General features: G+C 40.9%; 2 protein-coding genes across 2 annotated transcripts; both read left to right on the top strand.

The window, feature by feature from the left end:
* The first annotated feature begins 3,786 nt into the window (after nucleotides 1–3,786).
* On the top strand, nucleotides 3,787–7,335 carry LOC129779854 (uncharacterized). The gene has a single exon (XM_055787596.1). It carries the CDS (start codon nucleotides 3,787–3,789, stop codon nucleotides 7,333–7,335), a length of 3,549 nt encoding a protein of 1,182 aa, XP_055643571.1.
* A 31-nt stretch (nucleotides 7,336–7,366) lies between these two features.
* LOC129779848 (uncharacterized) lies at nucleotides 7,367–9,082 on the top strand. Its single transcript, XM_055787590.1, has one exon. It carries the CDS (start codon nucleotides 7,367–7,369, stop codon nucleotides 9,080–9,082), a length of 1,716 nt encoding a protein of 571 aa, XP_055643565.1.
* Nucleotides 9,083–11,906: the final 2,824 nt, after the last annotated feature.

The raw sequence follows: 11,906 nt of genomic DNA, 5'->3' as shown, positions 1-11,906 counted from the left end.
GAAACCCTACAATATATATTTGACGAAATTGCACATCTCGGTCTTAACCAAATAAATCATGTAAAAAATTTCCAAAAATATTATCTAGACCTATTATTCACTAACATCACCGACGACTTTTGTGTGAATGAGTCCATGACTCCTCTTTGGAAAAATGAAAAATTTCACACAGCAATTGAATACTCAATCTTTATACATAATAGACAATTGCCCATCGACTGGGAGTATGAAGAAGTACCGGAATATAACAAGACGAACTTTGAAGCAATCAAATGTAGCCTACAAGCCATAGAATGGCAAACTTCATTAAACAGCGAACGAGATGTCAACTTAACTGTACATATTCTTCACGAAATTCTGAATAACATAATATCAGAATTTGTGCCGAAGAAAAGAAGACGAAGAAATTCAACCAGCAAATATCCTATTCGGTTTAACGTTCAAATAAGAAATCTAAAGAATAAAAAACAAAAAGCACATAAAAAATACAAAATAGACAAAAGTCATCAAAATTTGCTTGAATATCAAAATATTTCCCAAGAATTAAATTTTGCAATTAAAAGTGCACACGAAGAGTACAATAGAAAGGTCGAAACTGAAGTCAAATCATGCCCGAAGAAATTCTTTAATTACGTAAAGTCTAAGCTCAAAAGCAATAACTTCCCATCGCAGATGCATCTCGATGAGGATGTGGGGAATTCTTCGAACGAAATTTGTAATCTCTTTGCAAATTTCTTTCAGGAAGTATATACCACATTTTCCGAAGAAAATCGCGATCGGAACTACTTTTCATTTTTACCGGATTATCCAAATGACATATCGGTGAACTTTCTTTCACAACAGGAAATATGCCATGCACTAAAAAAATTAGACGGAACAAAAGGACCAGGACCTGACGGAATAGCACCTATATTCCTAAAGAACCTGGCAGAGGAACTCACCCTTCCCTTACATTGCATTTTCAATATGTCACTACAAACTGGAATATTTCCAGAAAAATGGAAACAATCTTTTTTGGTACCTATCTTTAAATCAGGCGCTAAATCTGACGTACGTAATTATCGTGGAATTGCCATTATCTTTTGCATTCCTAAACTATTCGAAGTAATAGTCAACGAAAAAGTCTTCCAACAAGTAAAGAATAGAATTACGTGTATGCAACATGGCTTCTTCAAAGGCCGTTCAACTGCAACTAATCTGTTGGCTTTTGTGACTTTTATTTTGAATGCAATGGAAAATGGCAAACACGTAGAAACTCTTTACACTGACTTCAGTAAAGCATTTGACCGCATCGACATTCCATTACTACTCTTCAAATTGCAGAAAATAGGAATGGAACAAAGACTCTTAAACTGGCTCAATTCTTGTTAGAACAAACCGTGAACAAATTGTTCATTTTCAAAATTCTCTTTCAAATCACTTCGGGAGTCCCACAAGGCTCTCATCTTGGTCCTCTTCTTTTCATTCTGTACGTTAATGACATCTCCTTCGTTCTCAAGCGTATCAATGTACTTGTGTATGCCGACGACATGAAGCTTTTCGCGGAAATTGGAAATGAAAACGACATCGAAGCATTTCGAAACGAAATACATGTATTCCATACTTGGTGTGATAAAAATCTACTAACACTGAATGTGAAAAAGTGCAACTCTATAACATTTAGCAGAAAAAAACATGTACCAAATATTGTAATATGTCTTGGAAATCAAAATGTAGAAAAATGTGAAATAGTTAGAGATCTAGGCGTCGTCCTGGACTGTAAACTCACATTCATAGAACACTACAACTCTGTAATAAATAAGGCGAATAGTGTGTTAAGTTTTGTCAAACGCTTCTCACATAACTTCCAGGACCCATACACAATAAAGCTTTTATATATTACATATGTAAGGCCTATTCTGGAATACTGTAACATCGTTTGGAACCCGTATATGGTCGTACATGAAGAACGCATTGAGTCAGTCCAGAAACAGTTTCTTCTATTTGCACTTCGTAAACTCAACTGGATTCCATTTCCACTTCCTTCATATGAAGCACGTTGCATGCTCATAAACATCCAAACACTAAAAGAACGCCGTGAATTTGCAGTGCTTTCTTTTGTTAATGACCTAATTTCGCAACGAGTACAGTCAGCTGAATTACTAGAAAAACTAAATTTCTATGTACCTGGGCGTCAACTAAGAACGCGAAATTTGTTTCTAACCAAAACATCCAGAACAAATTATGCAAATAACGCCCCTATCAATCGCATGATGCGTATATACAATCAGCACTGCGAAATAATTGACACAACAATGAATAAAAAACAGCTAAAAAGAAACATGTACCGCAAAAATAATATTTAACCTAAGAAAACATTGTAACATTAGTGTATGAGTGTGTAGTCTACATTTGTTTGACGAAATGAATAAATAAATAAATAAAATCGAACAGCAACTTCGATAATTTTTCATTTCTTTGGAGAGCAATTATATGGTAATATTTTGTACCAAATGATAGCTTAATTTATTTGCTATCACTTACCGTCATTTATTCTGTATAACTTTATTGGGCGATGAATCCGGTTTAAAGTAAGCATGAACGGAAAGTGCATAACATAACCTAACAAAATATGTGAACTTTTCTGTTGTATTATTTTGATAAAAGAAAACACTTTATTATGTATGAAAAAAAACCGTGGACTGAATCTCATACCTAAAATATCAAAAATATTGGTTTCATATATGTTTTTGTTGGATAATTTTTCATTTTTCCAAAATAATTTTTGATTATTAAGGTTTCTTGAATTCCAATAATCAAAATTATACCTATGGCTTCCAAAAAATATCTCTTATACCTACGGCGTCAAAAAAAAGTCACAGGAGGGTTGTGCCCGAGACACGACCGCATAGTTGACGTAGGATTCCGTTAGGCTGTCTGTTGATTTTGGATATGTTTGAAGAATTACATCTGTTAGGTTTAGTAAAATTGAATATGCCTGTACTAGATTATCTTGGTATTCTATAATTCTCATGGTATAAAACGGCAACCGTTAAAGCTCTGCTACTTTGTTTATCGCTTTGTTATCAAACTTTCTTGGTAAATTCTTATTATATTGAATATATTATAGTTTCCGGAAATTTGATCACGTTCCTCTCAATTCGCGAGTTTGGTGTTTTATTAAGAGTAAATCCCCATTTTATCCCGTCAATTTGTTCAACACAACGTATTCGGGTCCTATACCGCAGTTTAAGTGGATGAGTAGCAACTATCATCATTGTATACTTGTCGTTCCCACGCTCCCACGTCATCGCGATATTCGCTGAACGGACTTCCGATTACCTGCAATTTGGATAGCGTCAAATCCCCATCCCCTGTGTCGATACCCCGGAGGCTGTATCCAACATTACTGGTGCCGTGACCAGGATCCCCATCGGAAAGTCCCAGCGTATTTTTGGTTCACATGTGGAACATAACCCCAACCAATTAAGAGCATCGCTATTTTGTATACATCCCGTCGGACGACTATCGTCGTATACTGCTGTTCCCGCTTGTTTTAATTTATACAAGGCCTCCTGAAATCGGAGGTACAAGGTTAGTATCGTTCCAAACACTTAAATCCCTCTTTTGCGGTACTTCTGGGTCTTCCTTCGACCGTTTCAGCTCGACATTGGAATCTAACCTCGAATCGCGTACGAGTGTGAACACTCAGCTCGCGAGAAGCAGCGATACCTACGGAAGGCATAAGAAGCCTCGTGAGAGTGGAGGTACCAGCTCATTGGAATCGATCCCACTGTATTCGTCGTCATGGCCGATAAGAAACTGAAAGCCAAAGAATTAAAGCGAAAAAACGTCGTAGAAGGATTGAAGCGCATAGAGGATTTCTTGAAGAAGTATGATCCAACCCAGCATGCCCGGGAAGTCGGTTTGAGATTGGAACGATTGGAGAAACTGATGGAAGTCTTCGAAGCAGTTCAATCTGAATATGAGCTGCTCGATGAAACGGAAGAATTCATGAAGGGGAACTTGGAGTGTCGTGCTAAGATCGAGGAACAATATTTCCGCGTAAAGGCTGGTTTGTTGACGAGAATGCCCGAGGTTGCCACACCGTTATCGTCCGCTGTATCCTCTATGAATGTACAACCGCCCACTTCGTCTCCGCTATCTAATGTGAAGTTGCCCACGATCACGTTACCGGAATTTACCGGCGATTTTAATGATTGGCTTACCTTTCATGACACATTTGTGTCGATGATTCATACGTCGAACGAGATTTCATGCGTGCAGAAATTCCACTATCTCAGGGCCGCATTGAAAGGAGAGGCTGCGAATTTAATTCAATCGATCACAATCACCGCCAATAACTACGCTGTAGCTTGGGAAACGCTAGTACAACGATATTCCAACAAGGTTTTGTTGCGGAAGAAACATATTCGGGCGCTTTTGAAGTATCCCAAGATACCCAATCATTCCGTCGAAGCTTTACATAAAATAGTGGATGAATTTCAGAGGCACACGAAGGTGTTAGAGCAGCTAGGCGAACCTATCGCCCAGTACAGTTCCATATTAATGGAAATTCTGGAGGACAAGTTGGACGACGCCTCTCTAGCGGCTTGGGAGGAATCCATTTCATCGGATCAGCAGCCAACCTATGAAAAAATGATAGAATACCTGCAGAAAAGAGCTCGTGTATTGGAGACCATTCTCATTAATCGACCAAATCCGTCGTCGTTATTATCGAAGCCCGCAGCTGGAAGTTCAGGAAGTAAGAAGCACCATCATCCCCGCCTGAATATTAACGCTGCAGTAACGGACGGAGCATCTGGAAAAATATTTCCAATGTGCCCTGCTTGCGAGAAGCAAAAACATCCGCTCGTGGATTGCGCTGTGTTCAATGGAATGAATGTGGCAGCTCGATTGAAGGTGGTGTATGATAAACGACTCTGTAGTAATTGCTTCCGGAATGACCATTATGCGAGACGCTGCCGCTCCAAGTTCAGCTGTAAGCATTGCTCCAAGCGGCATCATTCGATGATTCACCCAGGACCGGCCGGGAATCGTCAAGCTGATGCAGACATAAGAAACCAGATGACAATGCCCTCCTGTGAAAATCAACAGCCGAGTCCAAATCCAATGGTGTCTGCTGTTGCTGCCGCAGTACCTACTATTGATACGTACACTAGCTTAGTGCTAGCGAATCCCGCAGTGAAGGTGACTCACACGAATGTATTATTGTCAACGGTTGTTCTATTGGTCGTCGATCCATACGGACAAGAACACGTCGCCCGAGCGTTGCTGGATTCTGGCTCGCAGCCGAATGCCATCAGCGAGCGTTTATGTCAGCAGTTACACCTAGCCCGCAGACCAATCAACATCCCAATATCTGGCATAGATGGTACAGTCACGAATGCCAAGCATCAAGTGCAGGCAGAAATACGTTCCCGAGTTTTCCCATTCCAGCAAACACTAGACTTCTTAGTCCTACGTAGAGTAACATGTGATACACCTCCCGTTTCATTCAATACGTCGTGCTGGAAAATTCCAGAAACTCTACCGTTGGCTGACCCCGAATTCAACGTGACACATCGTATAGATATGATACTTGGAGCAGCACAATTCTTCGATTTTATCCGTGAAGGAAAAGTTCGTTTGGCGGTCAATCTCCCCATGCTGATAGAAACCGTAATCGGTTGGATAGTGTCTGGTATCGTAAAGGAAACGAACGAAGCGGAACGAATCCCGGTAGCTTGTCATGTGGCGACAGTTACACCCGTGGACCAATTGCTCGAACGGTTTTGGAGAGTAGAGGAGATTAACGGATCAAACTTTTCGCTCGATGAGCAACGATGCGAGGAACTATTCAGAGAAACTGTATCCAGAGATGCCGATGGTCGATACATCGTTAAAATGCCGAAGCAACCACAGTACGAGAAAATGATTGGCGCTTCGAAAACGAGCGCTTTCCAACGGTTTCGCTGGTTGGAGCGAATGTTGGAGAAGAAGAAGGAATTAAAGTCACAATACCACGACTTCATGAGAGAGTATCTCGCATTAGGCCACATGCGCGAGGTTCCAGTGGATGATGATTGCCGTCTTCTTGAATGTTACCTCCCGCACCATCCCGTCGTAAAGGAATCGAGCTCCACGACGAAAGTGCGAGTAGTGTTTGATGGTTCTGCTAAGACGAGCACTGGGAAATCCCTAAATGATTCTCTTCTCGTGGGTCCAGTTGTCCAAGACGACATCGTTACAATTATCGTGAGGTTTCGACAGTTTCCAGTTGCCCTAGTGGCAGACGCCGAAAAAATGTATCGCCAAGTGTGGATGAACCCTATAGACCGGCGACTGCAGAGAATCGTATTCCGCTTCGACATAAGCCAACCCATCAAGATCTACGAGCTAGCTACAGTCACATACGGTCTAGCCCCATCATCGTTTCTAGCTACGCGTACATTATTGCAACTGGTGAACGACGAAGGTGCAGCCTACCCAAATGCAAGCAAGGCAGTCAAGAAGAACATTTATATAGATGACTACATAGGTGGTGAATTTTCTATCGAAGCTGCAATTCAACTTCAATCGGAGCTAATGCAGTTGATGCAGAAAGGTGGATTCCGTCTACGCAAGTGGGTTTCAAATTCACCGGATGTGTTGGCCAAAATACCTCAGGAGCTTCTCGGCACTCAGTCTGCTCTCAAGTTCGATCAGGACGAAACGATAAAAACTCTCGGAATACTCTGGGAACCGGAGGCTGACGTATTTCGATTTAACGTATCCGTTTCTTTGGAGTCTCGAGAGGCAACGAAGCGCAGCATATTGTCGGCCATTGCACAACTCTTCGATCCACTGGGTCTGGTGTCCCCGGTCATTGTACAGGCGAAAATAATGATGCAGCACCTGTGGCTTTTGTCGTTGAATTGGGATGACCAGGTGACGCCGGAGATGCAACGAAAATGGGACCGTTTTTGTCAGCAACTACCACAACTTTCCGATTTTCGCATTGATCGATGCGCTTTCATGTCCCATTTAAACAATGTTGAAATACACACGTTCGCGGACGCCTCAGATGCAGCATACGGGGCATGCGTGTACGTGCGTTCCGAAGTTACGGATGGTAGTATCAAAGTGAGCTTGCTAGCATCCAAATCGAGGGTTGCCCCTCTTAAATGTTTGAGAATCCCCCGGCTTGAATTATGTGCTGCACTTGTCGGTGCCCGTTTGTATGAGAAATTGATCCTCGCCCTAGATGTTCCTATAAAAGCTAGTCACTTTTGGAGTGATTCGACGGTTGTTTTGCAATGGATGAATTCCCCCCCCTCGAACATGGAGGACATTTGTGGCAAATCGTATTTCTGAGATTCAGTCCACTACTCATGGTTCGAAATGGATGCACGTTGCTGGGGAGGAGAACCCAGCAGACTTAGTATCACGAGGAGTTTCAGCAAACGAGCTAGTAACCGAGCTAGTAAGCGACAAGTGGAAATATGGTCCTAGCTGGCTTCGCAAGCCTAAATCCTCATGGCCTTCGCAAGTGTATGAAGCAATTGATTTCCCTGTGGAGGAACTCGAGCAGAAAAAGACGGCCATACTGGCAACGATCACAGCATCACCCGATCCTCTATTTCTACGATATTCACGCTATCTTCGATTATTGAACTTGGTCGGATTCGTTCTTCGTTTTGCAAGGAATGCGCGATGTAAACCCGAAAATCGATACCGTGGCAAAGTGTTAGACGCTGCAGAGATTATGGCTGCGAAACTCGTGTTATCCAAGCTTGTACAAAAGGAATCGTTTCCCGACGAACTTAAACTGCTTCAACTAGGCAAGCGTGTATCCAGTAAATCGAAGCTGCGTTTGATGAATCCCTACCTGGATGCCGATGGCCTTATACGCGTTGGTGGCCGGCTGCAGCGTTCGAGGGAAGCTTTCGACGTACTGCATCCTATTATCCTACCTGGTTTTCATCCCTTTACGAGACTGGTCATCAAGCATCATCATGAAAAGCTGGTTCATAGCGGAATTTCGACAACACTAGCCGTCGTAAGAGATGAATTTTGGCCCCTCAGTGGCCGAAGAGCTGTGACAAGCGTACTTCGTAAATGCTTTCGATGCTGCAGAGCAACTCCTCATCCGATTGAGCAGCCAATTGGCCAACTGCCAGCCGCTCGTGTTACAGCGGGTGAAGCTTTTGAATGCACCGGCGTCGATTATTGCGGGCCAATTTATCTGAAGCCCGCGCAACGAAAAGCTCCATCAAGAAAAGCTTATATATGTGTATTAATTTGCCTAAGTACGAAGGCAGTTCATTTGGAGCTGGTAGGTGATCTTTCTACTACTACGTTCCTAATGGCTCTGAATCGTTTCATTTGGAGAAGGAATAAGCCAAAACACATCTACTCCGATAACGGGACAAATTTTATTGGAGCGAAAAATGCCCTACATCAACTATATTGTATGTTCCAGCCAGGCTCTGCACAAGACAACATCAAACAGAATCTTGCGCAGGACGGTATCCAGTGGCATCTAATCCCTCCCCGGGCACCAAACTTCGGCGGACTATGGCAAGCCGCGGTGAAGGTGGCCAAGAAGCAGCTTGTGAGACAACTCGGCGACGCATTGCAGACCTACGAAGAATTGGTTACCGTGCTCGTGTCCATAGAAGGAAGTATGAATTCTCGTCCTCTAATGCCGTTGTCGGATGATCCCAACGATTGCCGCGCATTGACACCATCACACTTTCTGGTCCGGAATATGATCCGACCGCTTCCCGAACCTGATGTTCGCAACATTCCACTGAATCGTTTGGGACAGTATGAGCGACTCCAATCCTATTCGCAAAGGTTCTGGCATCAGTGGAGAAGCGAATACTTGAAGGAATTGCAGGTGCTGTACAAAACCAATCCCAAGCAGTTTAAAATCGACGTTGGCAGCATAGTTATCTTGAAGGACGACGCTCTACCCCCAGCTAGATGGCCTCTAGCTCGGGTCGTTGACACGCATCCTGGACCAGATGGTATTACACAGAGTTACCTGAGGACATCCGGAGGAGAATTTAAGCGCGCTGTTTCGAAAATTTGTGGACTACCATGTTCTGAAGATTAATTAGGTTTTTGAAATATGTAATTATTAGTATTAGTAAGCAAAATAAGTTAAATGTTTGAAATGAATTTCAAAAGGTGGCCGGTATGTTAGGTTTAGTAAAATTGAAATATGCCTGTACTAGATTATCTTGGTATTCTATAATTCTCATGGTATAAAACGGCAACCGTTAAAGTTCTACTACTTTGTTTATCGCTTTGTTATCAAACTTTCTTGGTAAATTCTTATTATATTGAATATATTATAGTTTCCGGAAATTTGATCACGTTCCTCTCAATTCGCGAGTTTGGTGTTTTATTAAGAGTAAATCCCCATTTTATCCCGTCAATTTGTTCAACACAACGTATTCGGGTCCTATACCGCAGTTTAAGTGGATGAGTAGCAACTATCATCATTGTATACTTGTCGTTCCCACGCTCCCACGTCATCCCGATATTCGCTGAACGGACTTCCGATTACCTGCAATTTGGATAGCGTCAAATCCCCATCCCCTGTGTCGATACCCCGGAGGCTGTATCCAACAACATCGTTAAACTCTTTCATAATGATTTGGTGGCCCTGAAAAGGACCGTTTTGTTTGGTTTTTGAGTATTGTTTGTTCACTCCACCAGTGTTTACCGAGTGATGATGACAGAAGGATGGATGGCGTTGGTTGCTCAGATAAAAGACACAGATAAAAAGACACCGAAGTGGAACGAGATATGACGAAAACCGCCCTCTGTGATCCTAGACAAGATGCCTCCTGTGATATGTATGGATGAAATAAAGAAAAAAAACTCACCAATGTAATATAAGATTAATACCAATACCGAGCACAATTATCAATTTTTCTCGTCAGTATTATATAGAAAGAACATATTTGAAATGGAAAAGGTAATTTTCTTTTATAATTTCTACTTTTTGAGTGTTTATTCAACCCAATGTGAATTTTAATTGAACTAACAACACCCAATACTATATGTACAGCATTTGGGAAATCACTATATCTTCACGTAAAAATTTCATCAATCCATCTTTAACTGACTGAACAATAAACGTTTGAAATTGGACAATTTTCACGATGTACTCAATTTTCGATTTTCAATTTGTACCCCAATATGTTCCCGAAAGACGTAATCCCACGTCAAAATCGTTTTGGCATGGAATGGCTGACTATTATTTTTCTATTATCTTCCTATACTATTCTATCCGAAAACTGTTTTGACCAACTAATAGTGTCTTCACATTATGCTGTTAAAAAGTTGATTCACAATTCACGAGTCACAATTTCGTTTTTTTTTCTCAAAATATCAAAACAAAATCCATCCATTATAACTTTTGTAATCACACTTTTTTAGTCTAACCTAGGTCTTCATTTGAAGAAGAGTTAAAACTTTGTTCTCGAAAAACACGGAATGAGATTTTTAAATGTTTGCAAGATGAATTGGGATATAACGCACTCATGACACATCGAAAAATAGTTTGAAAAGTTCCGGTGAGGAAGAAAACTGGTTACGGTGCAGCATCTACTAACATTAGTTCAGGGAAATATTACTCATATTGCTCATCCGGAGTCCCTATGAGCAAGAACGTTCAATTTAAGATCCATATTTAGCTCGCACGGCTCAGAGAAGCATATTGCATACTGCGGAGCTTTTCAAACATGGTAATATTTCCAAAACTGATGTTTCGGTCTCAGATGCTAAGATTTGTGATAAAGCTTGAAGTTGTCATGGAAAGGGTTTTGTGGTTTGAGTTTAGCGAACTTAGATAAGCAAGGTTATCAAGGTAATTATGCAAACTGATATTAACAACAAAATCTTTTCCCATGGACGTTTAAAAAAAAAATTGGTATCTTTCATTATTTCAAAAGCAGGATACCGTAGAAAGGCAGGGCTGAGGGATCTGAATTGAATACATGCATAATCGAGTGTTCAGAGCTCCAAATTTGGTGTATTTATCAACAAAATATTTATTTTTTAAGCAAATCCAGTCATCGATCCCTTTTTGGCACATTTTCGTAAGAATTGAAGTACGGCTCAGCGAGAGCTTGTCCAACCGATGAAAACAAATGGTACTTGGAAGGGGCTAGTCCTGGGGATTTTTGTTTTATCAAAGGGTGTTACGATCAAAATTCGGTCAAACAAGAATGCGTGTAAAATAAATAGTTTTAAATTTCCAAAATTCACTAGAAACTGTTTCTGTTATTACATCTTAATTCCCGGAATTCTATTATAAAACTAAACATCGACGAATCCGCTGCCCTTAGATTGAAGGAAATTGCTCTTATCGTCATCCATACACCGGCTTTAGATCTCTTATTTTTTCATTTATTTCAAATTGCAGTACATTTTCAAGGTCATTGAAATTTAATCCCAATCGCGACTGGATAACGTGGCTACACCATCTCCAAATTTCTGTTGCTTTTGTACATTCTTTCAAACGATGATGATTGGAATGGACTAAATCACATTTATCACAGCTGGCTGAAGTCTAGTTACCAATAATCTAGGCTTGCAATTTTTCTCGATTAGGAATTAAATCGTTCAAAAACTCAAAAACTTTTGAACGATCCTGAATGGGGTGAAAATTGTACGAAAGATTTTCCCAAACGAATTTCCAGTTAACTGTTACATTACTCTCAATGCTTGACACGTTACGCCCAGCGTCGGTCTCTAGGGGCCGACGTTGAGCTTTTTGGTAGGAAAGCGCTGACTGACTGTTACAAAATAAGAAAATAAAAATATATACGATTTGTTTTCGGATGTTTTACAAAATGTAAGTACTTTCTAGTTGAATTTTTGACTGTTCTATTTATACAATAATTATCTTTTTGAGCTGACACTGA

The sequence above is a fragment of the Toxorhynchites rutilus genome, chromosome 3 (assembly GCF_029784135.1).
Source record: "Toxorhynchites rutilus septentrionalis strain SRP chromosome 3, ASM2978413v1, whole genome shotgun sequence".
NCBI lineage: Eukaryota > Metazoa > Arthropoda > Insecta > Diptera > Culicidae > Toxorhynchites > Toxorhynchites rutilus.
The sequence above is the reverse complement of the archived record's forward strand: the minus strand, read 5'-3'. Positions and strand labels throughout refer to the sequence as shown.